At 37.2% G+C, this 19,827-nt stretch overlaps 1 protein-coding gene across 1 annotated transcript; it reads right to left on the reverse strand.

Moving 5' to 3' along the window:
- Window positions 1-11,283: 11,283 nt before the first annotated feature.
- Window positions 11,284-19,736, reverse strand: valopb (vertebrate ancient long opsin b). The gene is made up of 5 exons (XM_077200683.1): window positions 18,764-19,736; window positions 17,624-17,834; window positions 16,517-16,634; window positions 16,092-16,331; window positions 11,284-12,722 (listed from the first exon to the last, which is right to left on the reverse strand). Exons 1-5 carry the CDS (start codon window positions 19,131-19,133, stop codon window positions 12,462-12,464), a joined length of 1,200 nt encoding a protein of 399 aa, XP_077056798.1. The 5' UTR covers window positions 19,134-19,736; the 3' UTR covers window positions 11,284-12,461.
- Between the last annotated feature and the right edge of the window lie 91 nt (window positions 19,737-19,827).

Here is a 19,827-nt window from a genome sequence, read left to right on the forward strand (position 1 = left end):
GAGAACCCTGATTATCCCACTGAGCAAAACATCTCCCTAGTACTACTATAAATACCACAATCTATTCAAGCTCATTTAGGGCATCTAAGTTTGTCTTTGATTCTAATCAGTGAATTATTTATCACAGTTCTGTGAGACTGTTAGATGTAAATTGCTGATGGATTTTCTTTTTTAAATTGGTAACTGCAACTGAATCTCACTATGGGCATGGAGCAAGTCTTTCTTCTGCAGTTGGTGAAATGCTTTGATTTCATGATTCACTGACTCATGATGCATTCATTATGTGTGAGTCAGTGTGTGGCTGTGGTTATTGAAATTTAAAATGTTATGCTTTGTTTGTAAACGTTTAATGGCTTATTGTGGCATAATAAATGTCTGGCGTGTAATTTTTATTCAATTTCGTGACAACAGAGCGATGGCCGGACGGTATAACTATGACGTGTTGCAGAATAAAGCTGAAACTAATGCATTGTGTGTGATGCAACAGTGCACTCTAGTGGACGGAATAGGAATCATAAAACAAAAAAAGGCTACATTCACATAACCTTTCGTTAAATGAATCTAACACAATTTCCTAGCCATTATTTATGTTGATATTAGAGTTACTATTAAAAATATTATTTTAAATAATAATAATCAAAATTACTGTTAAAGTGAATAAAAAGGAATCATTTAGCTGGGTGTTGTTGATATGTCCCCCGAAGAACTAGGCCTACTTAAATGTGCTTTATCTATTTACAGCCTTAGTTTTTTTTAAAAAAATCCACTATCATTATTAGTAGACTAATAAAAAAATAATAAATATAAAAATAATCATCATCATCAAAAATTATTGTAATAGTAATACAAAGCAATTCTTTGATTAAAGTTATTTTTAGTACCATAAAGCACATTTTTGAAGCAAACATTTAATGACAATTATAAGTAACCAAAACTAAGCAGTAATAATTAATATTGCCTTAAAAATTATGAACAAAAGAAAGAATAGAATTAAATAAAGACAAAAACAATTGTAATTCTGTGACACTCTGACCTGTCCCTTCATTTATTTAGTTTTTTGTGAAAATGTATAGATACATCTGTTGCCCAGGACATCCGAAACTGATTTACACAGACTCAATGCTGCTATAGATCTTCTAGCTCTAGGTGTCATGTATACTTTTTAGAGCATTTCTGATTTTGATTAAAATGTTTTCAATCTTTGGGTGAGTGTTCAGTAATAAAAAAAACCTAACCTCTTTGGTCTCAGGAAATTCAATCAGATCCCAACCAGAATTACGGCAAAAACATGTAATAAATCAAATAAAACATTCTAAATGAGCCACAGACTTTCCACAACAACTTATATTAGAAGAGACATGCATAATTTTAAATCAAAACTGAATGAATTTGCAATTATGTAAGGACTGAGCAGGCAGAGAGTAATGAACAGACATATGAAGTTATCTTTCCGTCCCAGACTAATTTACTTGGCTAACACACTTTGATGGATTAGCTTTGATCCCACTGGTGTTTGTTGTTCTCTCACCCTTTGGTCTGCCATTTGTACTGACTTTCAGATACTACAAACAAATTGCCAAATCACCGATGCCAGGTCAGGAGACATACTGAAATGTCATCCTTACCTTTAGATGTACGCGCCTTACGTCTATTTTTAAATGCTTATTTACTTATGAACTGTTTTTGAAGCCAAGACTATCTTTTGACCTCTTCAATGATGATGGTGTTGATATATGCACCATCACCACTACAGGCTCACGTCGACATTCATTCACAGATCTCTGCATGCCGACACTGATTCACGTCTCAGCTAACCTCATTACAATGCCTGCTTGTTTCTCCACAGGATTCTCATCCCATTTATTTCTACATTTTTAAAGTCCACAATTTGGAGCTAATTATCCCACAGTGGAATGGCCAGCTTGTACGTAGGAGGAGAAGATTTTTAAGTCCTGTGTAGAAAAAGACAACAGAGGATTGCATAAAGAAAACAAAAACACCAGCTATGTAAATTATAATTCCTTTTGAAGCACAGAATGGATTAATTAGCAAGTAAATCATGTAAAAAAAAACACTGCTGTTGTCAAGATGCATTAATTTCTTAACACATCATCATCATATCACATCATCTTATCACGTCATCCATTCAGGTCACATTTCAACACGTACTGTCATTATTGGACTAATTAGCCTATTCTCACCATGTGTCTCTCTTTTTTTAAGTTATGATGAGGGGGTAATTGAATTGACAGCACTAACAATGTTTTCCATGACTTCCTCAGAAAAGTTCAATGACAAGTTAAAAAGGGAAATTTACATGAGCTAGGCCTACTCCTCATTTATCTGCCTATAAGAAACATTTTTATCTGATTCTCAGGCTATACGTTTACACGACAACGAGTGTCAAAATGATCCTCATTGCACGGATCTGCAAAAACGTTTACTGTATTATGCATGACAGGCCAGCTGTTATAATTGGCGAGGTCACTTTGTAAAGAAAAAGTACGCAAGTTGAAAATTATTAATACTTAAAAAAAAAAACTTCCGAAATGATTCGAAACACTTAAAACCTAATAATAAATGCATGGTTATTAATAAATAGGTAAAAAAATATCAATTATATATATATATATATATATATATATATATAAAATTTTTTTTTTTTTTTTTTTTTTTTTTTTTTTGTTATATATATAATTTCACATACTGCTAGTTCATATCACATGAGCATAACTTTAAATTTGAAATGAAACAAAATTTTAAAAATTGATAGCATTGTTATGTTAACCACTGTCTTAAATGCGGAATACTACAACTGTATTGAAATACTAGGCTAGATGCTAATTTAGGCAGGACAAAGATTTGCATTTATTCTGCACATTTGCCAATCAAAACACACCTGGTAGACCGACAATCTCGCTCGCTTCCAAGCTTAATTTCTACTGCAGACGTCTCTGAATGATTTAAGAGTTATATCATATAGAATGGGGTTCGGAGACTGCAAGAATCAACTCCTCTCCCATGTTGCAGTGTACGACTGCGCACGACAATCGCATACGATTGTCGCATTTCGCCCCCTATTGTCAGTAGCACCGTTCGGCGTTACCCCTCGACTATTCACAATGGTAAAATTAATGATTTTAATGAATGTAATGCATGCATGAATATACCCACACAAAACAAATGACCCTCAATACATCTAAAATAAAAACATAGTAGATTTTATAGAGCTAATCAATATAAATATTGTTTTATTAATTATAAAAAAAAATCTGACATAATTATTAATAACTGACATTTTACAGAAATAGCGTTTACAGAATAACATTAAAGAGTTAAAATATTGGTAATTCTAGACTCGCGTTCAGTTTTGATTGGAATTCATCACATATGGTCGGCCAGTCGCATACGGTTCAGATCATAGACATAATAAATACATAGTACATAATAATAATAATAATACATATACATGTATTTATTATGTCTATGGTTCAGATATTCAGATATTCAAGCCGCCGTTCCACTGCACACGACAAACGACAGCTGTCGGACCGGAAGTCATTCATTTCCAATGGAGAGTCGTGCGGGAGCTGCAGGGAGTTCCGATCTTATGCGTGTGCGAAAAATTCAGATCCGATTTGAGCTTTGGATCCGTTGAAATATCTGAACTTCTACGAATTGACGTATGCGACCGGCTGACCGGATGTGATGTATTCCTAGTCCAATCAAATCAGTGTGCGCAAGTTGAGAATTATTAATACCTTTTTTTTTTTACTTGATCCAAAACACTTAGGCCTAATACTTTTTAAAAATACAATGATTACAGAATGGGGTATTCGGAGACTGCGAGAATCAACTTCTCTCCCATGTTGCCGTGTACGATCATAATGAAAGTTCCGTGCAACTGCCACTACGGGGCAAATTCCGACAGTCGTGTCCGAATATCGTGCACTGTGGAAAGGAGGCTTCAGAAGTTCAGATATTTCAATGGATCCAAAGCTCAAATCGGATCCCAATTTTCCGCATACGCATATGATCGGATCTCCCTGCAGGTCCCATACGACTCTCCATTGGAAATTAATGACTTCCGGTCCGACGCTGTCGTTTGTAGTGTGCAGTCAAATATAGGTCTCTGCAGGACAGTAATAGGAGTTACCAGAAGTGGGCGACAGAGGGGCATTTTCAACCGCGTTACCTGATTTGCCCACGTTACAGTGAGGGTAGGTTTAGGGGCGGGGTCAGGTGAAAGGCATCATTTTCATTGCATGATTTATAAACACCCACCAGTTTGAAAACTCCCACAAATTTAGAAACACCCACTTTTGTCCGGCAGAGACCCCATACTCTGTGCATTGGAAAGGCGGCTTGAGTCTGAAATTCTCGTCCGAAATTTTCCCACGTTAAAAAATGAATATGACCTCACGTTATGTCATGCACGCTTACACACTGCCTTCGAAACTTTCGTCCGTCATAAAAAAATTTGGATCAGGTTCGATTTTCTGCATTTTTCGCATCCGTAGGAACCATTTTGATCTAGGTGTTTTGAAAATTCAGAGACACTGAATGACGAATACGAAAATTTCGGACTCAGTGTGCAAGGACCTTTACGCATGCGCGTGACGTCACTGTTTTCACAAATGTGCTTTTTTTTTTGTGTACACAGAGGCAAAACGTTATCATTTTCAAAAACGTACAATTTGAAACCCGTTTTCAACAGTTTGAGTTTTCAGGCTCCCAAAACGCATTGTCGTGTAAATGAAGTTGAAAGGCCAAAATGTATATAAAAGTTTTCAGTTTTTAGTTGAAAACGGTGACGTGTAAACTGCCCCTTAGTTTATTACTGATTGTTTTGAGTGTTATCAAGTTAAGCCGGCTCAGACTAATGTAGTTTCAGGCTGATATATGCCCAAATTACCCCTACTGACATTTAGAGAAAAAATTGCGTCAATGGCATCTGTTGGTTCAGATGTTTGTCCCAGATTACCTGATAATGTTGGGCGTTTACAGATGAAATCTTAAACTTCCTGATATGCTATGTTGGGGGAAGTTACTTTTAAAAGTAATACATTACATTATTGCATAACTCCATAAAAATAAATAATTGTGTTACTTAGTTACTTTGTATTAACTTTAAGAAAGAGAGAGAGTTACTTTGTATGGAAAGTAATGCATTACGTCACTTTTGCGTTACTTTTTCTCACTTGGACTACGCTGGCTAGATCTATTTTTGGCAAATCTAAAGGCCTTTTCACACTATAAGTGAAATGAATAAGCCTAAGGCTTATGGAAATGCAGTCACGCATGTACAGCAGAGGGTGCAGCTCAAAATATTATTGCAAATATTGATGGATCATCAATAATATGTTAACAATATAATAGAGCTTTCCAGTAGTCACCACAAAATCATAATGGACAATTCTTATATTTGATTGGATATTGCAGTATTTGTTATAAATTATATATTTTGTGCCATCATAATCTTAAAAAAGAAAATAATAACTTCCTCTCCCTCAGGCAGCAACATCTCTTCTTTTCTCTGATTGTGTTTACTGGTGTGAGGGTGGGATAACCCGTCACTCACATGACATCACAGCATTAGCAAACTACACTTCGTCGTCAGTCTACTGTATACTATGGGAATGCTTAGCGTGAACTGGTGTCTGAAGCAAGTGTGAATACATGCCAATCTTGATTGGCTCCTGCAGTCAGGTAACGTCAAAGCCGCGCCGGCTGACTATAAAAGGGTACCTAGAGAAGACATCATCAGCTTCTTTATCTTCAAGAAGCCGTTTGTTTGTGTGCGTGTGAATATCTCTCTGACTTATTTTCAGGAATTAGAAAATAATTTAACTATGACAATTTAGGGGATGTGTTGCACCATGTGTGAGATCTATTACACCAAATGACACACATGATTTGTGTTTGTAGGATCGGAGCACGCACAGTCAGCCCTCGAGGGGCTAGCTGTCCTATCTTTGATCGCTTCACAGTGAGGAAGCTTCACTCCCACCTGGCTCTCTTTAGGGGGATGGGAGCCAGGCGTCTACATCCCACTGCTCAGGTCCCAATTTTGCAGAGATTGTGGAGTTCGCAGTTGGAGTTGGCTGAGGAGCTTGAGATGAGTTTATCCCTTTCTCAAGCCTTGCTCGCCAGCTCTGATGGTCTTAGGCCTGTCCAGGAAGCCCACTCTTCGGCCTCTTCTGGTCCGGCAGAGAGCATGTTATTGGCCTGCTCTAGTTATGAGGAAATAGGAAATAGGAATCTCTACCGGGTTACCTCTCTTCAGGACCGGCATCCTCCTGGAAGGCTTCCGTCTTGCTCTCAACGCCCTGTCAGTTTACACCATGGCTTCTAGGTAAGATATACATGAAGATGGGCCAGGCAGGTGGTGCCGTCCACTGTTGAGACGGTGGTCCAAACGTCCAGAGAGGTGAAGGTTTAAGTTGGCAGCATTCGAGCACTGCATCCTATGCTGTGATCGTCCTTCAGCCCCCTCTTCTGATCCTGTAGCTGGGCCCGTGTGGGAGTGGGGGTGTGCATTAGTGCTGGATATAGTAGCAATTTTCTCCTTCTGTAATCATAAGTATTAGTCTGGTATAGATGAAGCAGATGAGCAATACCGCCACTTGTGTCCAACTGTTTCATCTATCACCTTACAGTACTGGTGCCCGCTCCAGTACTGAGAGAGTATGGAGGTAGTAGCATTATGCTCCTTCTGTATTTGCTTATGATGCAGTACTGACAGATCAGAGGTGGCAGCTATGTGCTCCCTCTCTGGTAGGCTGACACTGAAGAGGAGAAAGCCGCACGCGTCAAACTTCCTCGTTAGTCACCGTCTCCTGTACAGAGAGAGTACGAGGTAGTAGCAATTTGCACTTTCTGTATCTGCATACGATGATTGGATGGCAATACGGCCACTTGCAACCCACTTCTTCATCTATTGCCTTCTCTGGTATTTAGTGTCCTAGGAAGATACACTTCCTATGAAATCACATTCATATGTATGTGTAGTAGTATGTAGTAGTATGGCATCATTAGGCTACTCCCTTGGGAGGTAAGGGGCATTTTACAGATTAGGAAAGATGGGCATCACTGCTAACAGCATCCCAGTTTCCTATCTGGCACCCCATGCGTTTACATGTGACTGGGCAGTACACAAGAGGAGATTGGGCAATACCGATACTGGCGTCCCATGGAGCAATTGGAGAAAGGAATTGATCTTTGCTCTTCGCCCTGAGTGCCCCTCTTTCTCTGTTGCTCCCACTGAATGGTGGAGGTTGGGTGTGAGTAGGGTCAACACCCCATTTGCTGATGGTCTGCGATAGAGAGTAGAAGGTGAGGAAGCTGCTTTAGGCACTCCATTCTCAGTACTCTCTCACCAGACTTTGTGAAAGAAAATTCAGTTTAGAGGATGTTTTCCTTAGATAAAGCAGCAGTTGAGACTCTCAACTGAGGCCTTTCCCCAGTTCTTTGGATGGGATGCTAAAATTTTTTGGCTCCCTTTGTTGAGGTTGCTCCTTAGATCAAGGCAAAGGATTCGCTGCGGCCTTCCTAACTTGCTCTGCCCTGGGACAGTTATACAGTTAAGTGAGTTGGGTATTGAGTTGTGGACCTCGGACCACAGGCACTAAAGCTCTTGGCCACTAGGTGCATTATCTGGCAATGTTCTGGTTACGGCTTAGTTCACTGGGGATTTCACAGCACATGTCGCTAGGCATTTGTTCAGTATGGTGCAGTGGGTATTGTCGTTCCCATAGCATCGACTGATGAAGCAATGTAGAGTTCCACTTCAAAAGGGAATGTCTAGGTAACAAATGTAACCCCGGTTCCCTGACAAAGGTAACGAGACGATGTGTCATGCCATACTTCAGGCATGCCTGCACTTCTTCCTTCAGACTTCTGAAGCTGATGACGTCTACTCTAGGTGCCCTTTTAAAATCAGACGATGCATGTGAGTCGCCTCACTGCAGTAGCCAATCAAGACTGGCATGCATTCACAAATGCTTAAGACATCTATTCACGCTGAGCATTCCCATAGCATCGACTGACAACGCAGCGTCTCGTTCCCCTTCTCAGGTAACTGGAGTTATACGTAACCTAGATGCTCTAATTGGTCAGTCTGCTGTACATCAGTCTGCTCATCTGTGTCAATGAAACCAGTGCTTCTTTTAAATCTCTCTCATCACACCATACAAACATTTTGATTGTAGTGAAAATTACCTCAGAGAGAACTTTAATACACTGTTATATTGTTCATTAATATGCACATTGGACTGGAATTTTTTATTTATTTATTTTTTGCTCTGGGTGAGCATTTTATTTATTTAAATTTTTGTTTAAAGATCCCATTTTGTTTACAAATCTATTTAAATTGAAAACTAATTTAAGTGCACATTCAGCTATATATATATATATATATATATATATATATATATATATATATATATATTTATATATAGGCTATATATATATATATTTATATATAGGCTATATATATATAGGCTATACATATATTTGGATTATGTTGCGGCTGGCTTCTTTTTTTGTGGATTGGAATTCCCATATATATGGGCGTGCACATTTGTAGTTTGATTTTACCTCATATCTTACTCCACAGATTTAAAATTGTGTTTATATAAGACAGATGTGCTTTTCCTCGGATGGAGAACCCAAGGTCTGTTTCTGTGCATACTCAACGTTCTTGGACTACTATAAAGATGAAAATAAGCCACAGTTTAGTTTTAAATATCTGTTTGTTCTGCTTTAAGAGCTGAATGCTACTTAAGACCCAAATTGTTTTTGCCAAAAGGTTTTTATAAAAGGAGAAATGTCTAATGAATGCATAATACTTTCGTGTTTAATGGGTTATTTAAATTTTTCTAGTGATAAAATGTTTACAAGCTGTTTAATTTATAAAATTACATAAAAATGAAAAAATTAATCAAAACAAAATCAAATCTAAATTCATAAAACAATCCCATAATGGGAAGGTTCTGTATAACAAATTCACTTCTAAGATATACTGTATACTGTAAACAAACATTTATCATTTTGCAAGTCTCAAAATCAAGTCCAGAATCCCTAAAAGTTTTGAAAATGCTAAAAACAATTATTGAGAATTTAACCAAGGTGCATTCTATGTCAATAGTGATAAAAGAAACATAGCATGGAAAAATACACATTTATGACATTCCACTTGCATTTAATGATAGAGAAAACTGCAGAAAGGAATTATTTCAAGTAAGTCCTATGGTCACCTCATTGCTGTTTGTGTAAACAACCATGTTGGCCTCATGACCAAGCTAAGCCTGTTCTTATCACATTGCTTTGGAGATTTCCTATTAGTAGTGCTCCACCAAAATGTTCAACATGCCTGATGAATTCTAACCACAGAATACCTCAGGCAGCACAGGTCAGCAAGCAATCCTGAAATTCACCAATCTAAGGCCTTTATAGAAAAATACAGGCTCTGAAAATTAACATAGAAATTAGACAAAGACCGATAAAATTCAACATTCGGAGCAAGAAATTGTGTTAAACCAAAACTGACAAAAAGGTGAACGAAGATATTTTTTCAAGAGTAATGCATGTCAAATCATATATGCACAGTTTTCAACAATCACATTTATGTGATTTTCATGATGTTGTGACAAAGAGAACAGCATCACAGGGTCATCACTCATCTGTGACCAAGCAAAGATTTCATTACAAACAATTAAAGCAATTCAATAATAATTTCATGCTTGTAAAGCTGTAATGAGAATCTGCAGTTACAACAACTAAAAAAAATGCACAGCGCCTATGTTATTGCACATTAAAAACTAGGTGGATATCATTATTCTGTCTGTTTGCGTTAATGTTTAACACACACATACACACAAAAACACATGACATGTTAGGTTCCCTGAAGATACTGACATTCATGTCCTGGATGAATATCATGTATATACTATAGGGCATTATCCATTCACACAGCATGAGCTATTTTAATGGCTACATTACTGGAACACATAGAGAGACTCAAAAGAGCTGGAAAAAAAGTAATCTACTTTAATCTTAGGCTTTTGTTAATTGTCATTGACCGCACAGAATTGTAAGAATAAAATTTGCAAGTCCAATTGAATGCCTTGGAATGACTGCAAATGTTTTAGGGGAAGGTAACACATTTGTTCAGAAGGGCATCTTTGCTGCAGTGCCTCTTTCATCTGCTGCATGATGTATCCACCATTAAAATGAATTTGAAAGCATTGAGGTTGTAATTGCTAAAATTATTCAATTTAGTTTAAATCAACAATTTTCAATGACCTTCCTTATTTTACCATAAGCTCTGAAAACACTGTCTTTGTTGCAGATTTAGTTAACATAACATCCATAGAACCTTTCCATTCCACAAAAGGTTCTTTATTATGGAAAAAATTCTTTAGATTTTTAAAATGTTCTCCACACCAAGAAAAAAATGGTTCTTTTAAGAACTGTTCACTGAAAGGTTATTTGGTGAACCAAAAAATTGCTCTTCTATGACATCGCTGTGAAAGAAAACCCTTTTGGACCCTTAATTTTAAGAGTGCTTGAAAAAAAAATCATGATGCAAAAAGCCTTGAAAATGTTGTCAAACATTCCAGGCCGAAATTTTTTTTTCCCTGACTTTTTTTACTTTATGAGTGAGATCCGGCATGGTGGCCCTCTGTTGATGTTATTCTTTTGTACTCTGATACTATGTGCCTCTCGCTACCTAGGGTGTAAAAAACAAACCATAGCCTGGAGAAATTGAATTCAGATGTTGTCATTTACCAGGGCAATGTTGAAAGAGTGCTTCTGAGCTTAAGGGAACTGCATTTCTCGGTTCAGATTCTGTGTTATTTCAGGTTCTCTATGTGATGTAATAAACACACTGGATTTGCTATATACGATTTTGACATTCGTATTCACAATGTGCCTCCGTGTTATCATCAGTAGTGTGACCACTCTGGAAAATTATTGCAGGTTGTTTTATTATGTATATGTTCTACAATGATGACATGTTTTTAAAAACATTCATTGGCATGCCACAGACAAACATCAATATCAATATTCATTGTGGACAGAAACCGCGAGGAAACACCAAACATCATAGACTAATGAGACATTCAGACTGTTCACTCAAACTCACAAGCACTCATATATCAAAGTATACAGTATAGGCTACTAAAACAGTACAATTTATAATAAACATTTTTGCGTCATTAAACCTCTCAAAACAAGACTGCAAAATGCAACAACAGACAACGATCTAATTTCATGAGATGAGGACATTAATTGCATGGTTTATTACTGTATTGCAAAGCAGATACGCTGCCAAACCCGACATGTCTGACCTGTTAGTTCACTAAATTAATTATGATATCAATTACAGCAGTATGTTATATTCTGAGTCGTGTACACACGTTTTTAAATGGTTTTTCTATGTAAACATGCACTAGACCAGGGGTGTCCAAATCTGCTCCTGGAGGGCCACGTTCCAGCAGAGTTTAGCTCCAACTTGCCTCGACACACCTGCCTGGAAGTTTCTAGTATACCTATTTATACCCTGATTAGCTGGTTCAGATGTGTTTAATTGGGGTTGGAGCTAAACTTTGCAGGACAGTGGCCTTCCAGGAGCAGGATTGGACACCCCAATGCCAGGGAGAGCAGCAATCTTTGTATCGGCAGAATGTCAGAGACGATTAGCTATAGCCAGGAAGATTTTTTATTTATTTAAATTAAAAAATATTTATTTATTAAGACTTTCAAAAACAGCCGATTTTAATTCTGCTGTTCGGCTATTTCTGTTAATTCCTTTTCTTTTGCCTGAGCTCGTCTCATAAAAGCGCTGAGACCCCTGCGTTCTGTGTGGTGCTATTTTTATTATTACTATGTTCCAGCGCCATGTCTTGCATTTGTCTTCAGTTTGTATTGTTCAAAAGATCACTTTATCTTATGATTTTGTATTAATGCTTATTAAATGAGAGTCTGTGTTTTGACCTCAATGTAGTCTGAATTTTAATATAAAATCTACTTTAGCAACTCTGAAACTGAAAGTTATTGCAATATTATTTTCTTTCATTACAATTGCCATTAAAAAAAACACTACATCTGCAATGATACTAGTGTGCAATCAGCAATATAGTGAGAGGAGAGTATTCACAGATCTGAAAAACAATTAGCTTTTGCTCAGAGGACTTTACAGAAATGTATTGCCTGCCTCCTTCGTGTTAGATAATGAGATACTGACAAAAACAGATATGCCAAGACTGCAAATCACCACAACATTAAAAAAATACGAACAACAACAAAGAACATGTGAAAACACAAACCATACATTCTAACATTTGCATTCCAATAGAGGTAATGACTGCAGGATTTATGCTTTAGTTAGACAGCAGGTTAGACTACTGGATGGAGACTATAAAGGTATACATTTATTCCATCAGACTAGTCCTTCTCTACAAAGGACATCCTTGAGTCTCCGATAAAGGGAGCTGGTTTGGACCTCCATTCCCACTCTGCTCCGGCTCTTCCTCTTCATCCTTACACTTCTCCATGTTGCACATGGACATGGGCACACGAACCGCAATGGTGGACATCTCTCCAAGGTGACTGTCTGCTGTGGCAGTGATGGCCCCTTTGTCTGATGTCTGGTTCAGATTGGTGGAATCCAGACTGGTGACATTTCCTCTAAACATCTGGATCAGACACTTCCTGAACTGAGAGAAAAAGTATTAGATTGAACGTATATAAGGATCATGACTTTAATTTAGCTATTAATTATGCTCGTTATGAACTCAAGACACAAAAGAAAAGCTTTGATTAATGTTTTCTGTCTCTGTGACACCATGTAACAGATTGGTTTTCAGCAGTTAGCCCTTTGCACAACCTCTGCATTGAAACAAGGAAAAGGTCATCAAGCAAGATGTATTCTATATAAAACAAGGACATTTTGGCCTTAATTAAAGCAGATAAGGTCATGGGAAGTAAATATATTCATTTCCTCAAGGTTTTGGTTGGACTGGATGAAAATGAGGTATCCTGTGTAATTATAATACCAGCTACTCGTGAGCTTAGAATTATACAGTTCTATCTACGTTTAGGGTAGTTCTGAGATATTGAGCATCAAAGTTTTTACATCCCTGCTGTTTTTTGAGATGGAACCTTTTTATTTTATTAATAACTATATTAACAAAATATTTTTTTACAAAAATAACACCACACAGGCATTTATAAACACCTAATGGATAGGATTATGTCAAAAACTCAATTTCGACCAAAAGTGGAGATAGAACCGTTTAATTCTAAGCTCACGTACTGCCTCTCTCTGACAAATTTGTAATGCAGAGAGCCACTACAGTGGGGATACATTTACAGAACAATACAAACAGTACATACTAAGACAAACTGCATCTCAAATGGAAAGTCATAGAAAGCTTTACCAGCTTATTAGTCTAAAATTATGTTCATATATAAATAATATATTTTTTAATTTCATTTAAAGGAGCTATAGCCTTTGTAATAATTTTCATGTATTATTCGCTTTTTTATTGTCAATGTGTGAACAGCTTTTATCAAAACTTTAAAAAATTATACCTTCTCTGACTTACTAGGTTGAAAGTCTGTAGACTGATTTTTATGCAAAGGACTAGGGACATTTCCCCAGAAAAATCAAAAGGATGTGACGTTTACATACGTTCCCGAAAACCTCTCTGACACATTATGCGAATGCTTATACAATGTGCAAGATAATGCTGAAAAAGCCATTCTGTACTGCAATGTCAAAGTGTCATGCAAAGAAAATTGAATACTTATTAGGGATTAGGGATTAAACTATAGTCTCACATAGCCAGATCTATAGTCTACAGTCTCAAATATACTTCAAAATCAAACTATCATAATAGTATCATTTTAACTGTCGACATGATGGTGGTGCAAACATATCCACATCACTATGATCAGATGCTTTCGTAACTGCTATTTTCTCACCACTGACATTTTTGTTGTGTTTTTATTTTGTTATTGAGAGTAAAGCACACAACACATATTTACACTATAAAAAATTATGTGATCAATAAGTTATGACAACATAAGTTTTTACATTGGTTTAACTCGTCAAAATAAGTTAAGAAAAGTTATACAATAATAAACTTATTTTTAAAGTCAGTTTAATGTCATTTTAAGTTGAAATGATTTAAACATCCAAGTTGAATATTCTTAAAAATTTAAGGCAGTGTACATATTCATCTAAATGTCGCATTCAGCAGCGTGGACGGTAGAGATGCGCGGTTCGCGGTTGGCGGTTGTAGCCGCGGACTCCACGGATAAACCGCGGATCGGGCGGACACGTGACGAAAAAAAATATTTTAATTCAATTTGGGCGGGTGGTGGGCGGTTTCTAGTCTCGCGGCTGTCATCAGCAGCGCTTTGTATCAGCGGATGGAGGGCGGGAAAATTGGTCAAAAACGTTGGTGCGGATGGATGGCGGACGGATGAAGAGTTTTGTGATGCGGTTGCGGATGAAATAATAGCCCATCCGCGCATCTCTAGTGGACGGCGTGGGATGTTCACTTAAAGTATATCGCTGAAAAGGTATTTCCAACTTCATTTTACTCCTAAGTGTGCTGTGACATGAGTATATCGGGGCCTTGAATCGCACCCAGTCTCTTGTACGTTATGTGTGCACAAGTGCGAGTGCGAGCAATAAGTTGATGGCAGCAGTTCACTTAATGGCCATTAGTTTCGCTAATAAAAAAGGACTTCTGAATTCTACATATAGCTCTTTTAAGATTAACTTTTTTAACATAAATGAACAGTGTTTTATGAACGAATACAAACAGCAGTATATTCATAAATTAACATTAAAAGATTAATCAATTCTGAAAAACTTTTGTTCATTGTTAGTTCAAGGCACCTAATGCATTAACTAACATGAATTGTACAAATGTAGCCGTATATTAGTGTTACCAGAACAACTGAAAAAAGACTAATCTAGCATCAATTGTTCTAGTTCAGATCTCTCAAATCGATATATGATCCATTTCACAAGACAGACTGACAGTAAACTTTGCATCCTCATTGAATAGGCCAAATAACAGCAAACTTTCAAAAGGGCTCTTGTGATACAATGCAGCGTTACTAATGCTATATGGGTAAAGAAACCGTCACTATTCTTAATCTCAAGTCTTTGTTCTTGTCTCTCTATAATGTAGTCTGTCTCTCTCTCACACATCAGAGAAATTTGCGACCCTGGCTGTGACCCTTGCACTGAATTTATTCTGGGAACAGCTGGGAAGGAACTGGGTTAGTTCTGAAAGATGTGCACAGCTCAAGGGGTCCAGCAGCCTCTGCTCCAAACCACCTGGGACCCACATCCTAGGGGTGGTCATCAGAGTCACATGACTGCAAAAGATCATTGCTTCCTTCTTTACATCAAACGACACACTACAAGGATACTGAGAAGAAATGTCCCTCTGCAACCAAAATAATGGGATATCATGGAGCTACAGTTCAGACTGTATCACTTATTACGCATGACTCCACTGAGAATGCAGAATATCATTCAATTGGAAATAGACAGAGGTTTAAACCAACATTACAGATATGATACATTTTTCATTGGGTATACATGGACCACTCTACCTCTGTGGATTTGAACTTTAAAAATGTAATATTTTTTTGAAGTAAGAAAAAACTGAATCTCCACAACCAAAACTGTCAAGCGTAAAGAGCATCAGATGTCTGTCATTTGTCTCTGACATATAATGTAGGGAAGAAAAGTTTAGCAGTTCAAACTCATGCTCATTCTATGACTTTTATTGAAAAGAATACTGCATTCCGAAAGGATTGCTATAATAACCATAAACCACAACATTCCCATATAAGATTCATTGCCTTTGCTCTTACTTGCTTTTCTTCTTTTATTGATCGATGGCATAAAACACCAGAAATCAATTTTTAATATATAAAATATAAAATCCTCACCGTTTTTTCTCATCACGACACTCTAAACTCAGAAGTATTATTTGTATAAGATGTGTAGGTGATCTGAAAATGCCAGATAAGAATGATAAATGGCAAAGATGTACCTGCTTATTCATGAAGACATAGATGATGGGATTGTATACAGCTGCAGTCTTTGAGAAGAAGGCCGGTATTGATCCCAGGCGAGGATCAATATAAATTGTGGGACAGGCTGTGACAATAATTGAAAATGCTGCATAAGGTGTCCATCCAACCATGAACGCAACTATCATTACAATGACCATCCTCGCCACCTCTCGGTCAGGCTTACGCGCACTACCCAGCCTTCCATGAGTGTTCGATACCTATTAGACATAATAAAGTTTTAAGGTTAATTACAGTCCAAGAGTAAGTTCAAATCAAATGTTAATTACAATACACAACCAAACACAATCTCAAAAGGCTTTTAGTTTTGTTTTGATTTTTTTTGCTCTTTATTAATTTACATCTAAAGATTTGCTATGAACCAAGATATGAGTATTTGACCAACCTTTCTGAGCTTCTGCATAAGTTTACCATAGGAGATAATGATCACACCAAGAGGAAGGATAAAACATGTAGTGAAAAAGGTGATGATGTAGGTGTGGTCATAGTAATCAGTTGAGTACCTTAAAGGAGGAAAACAGAGACTTTAGACCTCCTCAATCTTACCTACATGACATCTAGCAGGTACTTTGAGCACAAAAAATGTGTGTGGATAAGAATGCTTAGGTAATCAGTTGTGCACAAATCTTCAACAATAAGAGCACATGCGTATGTTACACTTGCATAATATGTTTTGTTAAGTGCTTTGTTTGTCCAAAAAATCATTGCAACAGAACAATTGAGTACTAAGCTCCCACTGCAAGCTCAAGGCAGTGCCAACATTTTGGATCACTTGAGAATAAATAGAAAACCAGAATTTAAAACGTTACATTTACTGCTTTGCTGTCAGAGATCTCAACTGCAGAAACTACATTACTCTAATGTTGAACATCAATGTGGATGCAGCTATGCCCGACTATGTGTCAGTGCGCATTCCCAATTCAAATGTTTTTGCACTGTTTGTGTTCCAAGGCCAAGGCCAAGCCACAGACACAAATGTTTTGTACCAGTCTCTTGAAAGCAATTTTTCAACTGATGGCTGCATGGCATGAGCCTTGGGGTTATAAGTGGTTTCTTTTTTTCTGTCATAATATTACACACAGGAAGAGGCCTTGACTCCAGCTACTTGTTTGATTCCAAATTATGCTACTTTCAGGAATATCCCTTAAGAAAATTTTGATGGTTATTATAGTTAAACCACGGTAACTACAAATGAACCATGGTTTTGCTACACTAACCATAGTTTAAACATGGATTTTTTTGTAAAACTGTAGTTACTACACTTTTACAATAATAAAACCATGGTTGATTTTCGTAAGGGATGTGCATATTTGTATTCATCAATAATGTCATATCGTATCACTGTGGATGTTGTTCTGTTAATACATGTCCATGACAGTGAAACACAGACAGAGTTTGAAAGACTGAGAGTGTGAGTCTTAGAAGAACAAATACTGGATAAATAGACTGAATGTAGGAAGGGACATTCAGTAAAATGGTATTTTGAGCTCACCAATTGGGTTCACAGGTAGTGCCAATTTTGCTGACTGTATAACTGCTCCAACCCAGAACTGGTGGGATTGTCCAGATGAAAGAGAAGGTCCAAACAAAAATAAGACCCATAGCTGCATGCTTGCCTCCCAGACGGACATTTTTCAGAGGACGACAGATCACAAAAAAACGCTCGAATGCCAAGATTGCTAAAGACCACAAAGCAACAATCCCTAGAAAACAAGAAGGCACACCCATTTACGTTTTTCTCTTCAGAAAAGCAAGTACTTCACCCACAAACAATGAGTATCATGGGAGACAATTATGATGGAAGTTTACTGCAGGTAGGGGGCAACCCTTCAAGCTCAAATGAGACCCGATTGCCTGATCGCAGGTAAATATGGAAGCCCATTTCCATCACAAAAGGGAAAATTGCCATTAAAAGTCTAAATTATGACAAAAGTCTAAATTCTGAGATAATTTAATAAGTAATAATTGCACAAGTCGGAATTATGAGACAAAAGTCATACTTATGACAAAATTATACTTGTGACTTATTGTGTCATAATTTCTACTTCTTAGGAAGAAATCCATGGTTTTACTACAACTCTTTGTGGTAAACCCACTGTAACCACTAATTTACAAATGTTTTACTACAGTAACCATATTTTAACAGTGATATTTGTAGTAATATAAATGATAAACAATATGCCCAAAAAAATAGTGACTAGTATCTATTCAATAAGTAACTATTACTTATTCATTACATATCCAACAAATTTTTCCTTTGTTAGCCCAACAGTGACACATTGTTAATAATAAATCTATTGGGAGAGTTTCTGGTAAGCAGTGAATAAGAAATAACACTAATATTTAATGAATAAAACCCAAATATGCACTAGCAGCAAGTGAAATACATACTATAACAGAACTCAATTGCAAAAAAATAATTAATTTATTACTAATAACAATTAAATCATTATTTTTTTCACTGAGAGTGGCTACTAGCAAAGGAATGAGGCTACAAATGGGCTAAGTAAACACATTTAAATGACAAAAAAATACAATAAATTGTATTAGTAACACAAAATAATTACCACTTCGTTTAAACTAAATGAATAAATGTTACACGTCTTGGTAGGCTATAGTTATAATAACTCACCGAAAAAAGTGACAGCGAATCCCTCCAGTACACACGCCCAAAAACCCAGGAAGAAGTAGCCTCGTGCGTTAGTTAAAAAACTTATAGTGCCTCCTGTCAGTGAAACTAAAAAATCGGCAACCGATAAATTAACAATGATGTAATTCAACGGTTTCCTTAACTGTTTGTATCTAAACGTCACGAACATAACGGTGAAGTTCTCTATTATAGACAGTGAAGTCACTATGAACATTAGACACGCGAGGAAAGTATAATTCCAGGGCGCAATAGACTTGAGGGGACCCGTGAACGGATCGTCCGGTGGGGTGATGTCGGTGGACTCGGTGACTGAAGACACAAACGATTCCATGACAGCGTTTAGGGCTGACATTGAGGGGGAAAACGATCAAGAAAAGTTCATAAAATCATCACTTGAAAGTCCACGACAGGTGTTTTATATACTAAACGGCACAGAATGTGCAGAAACACACCTGCATAACTGCTAAATGGATGGTATACGGTTTCTTAATGCTTTTAATTTCGAAAATACAACAATATTTTCTAGAACAGCAATCCACTTGAGGAGACAGCAGTCCTTAAAAAGAAGAGCGCCTTTGCCTAAAGGTTGCACTGAAACGTCACAGGTCCGCTCGCTTTCCGTCCACGGCTGAGCATAGGCATGTTCGTGCTGTTCTCCTTTATATATACAGTCCGTCGGCATGGCCATCTCAATCCCTCGAGGTAATGAGAAAAGCCCTTTTCCAAGTTTACCGAGACATTTCAGAGGGGCGTCATGCGCTTTACTCTCTTAAAGCTGAACGCAGTAGAGGTTTTTCACCCAATAAAAAAGTTTTCCACATAAAATAAACTGTCACTTAAATGATAAACATTCACACGAGATGAGGTCTCCAGACATATATGTATTTTAGAAAAAGCTAAAAAGCTAGAGGAAATGCTTTTTTTTCTACATGGAGCGGGTTGTCCCCTTATGGGCACCGCCATAGTTATATCACATGACCAGCTGTCTCATTAAAAAAGTGCAAAAATGGGGTATGTATCATATGCACTTCATAAGGACGCAAGAC

The sequence above is a fragment of the Siphateles boraxobius genome, unplaced genomic scaffold, assembly GCF_051911475.1.
Source record: "Siphateles boraxobius isolate OS27281-9 unplaced genomic scaffold, OSU_SipBor_1 46, whole genome shotgun sequence".
NCBI classification, from domain to species: Eukaryota; Metazoa; Chordata; class Actinopteri; order Cypriniformes; family Leuciscidae; genus Siphateles; species Siphateles boraxobius.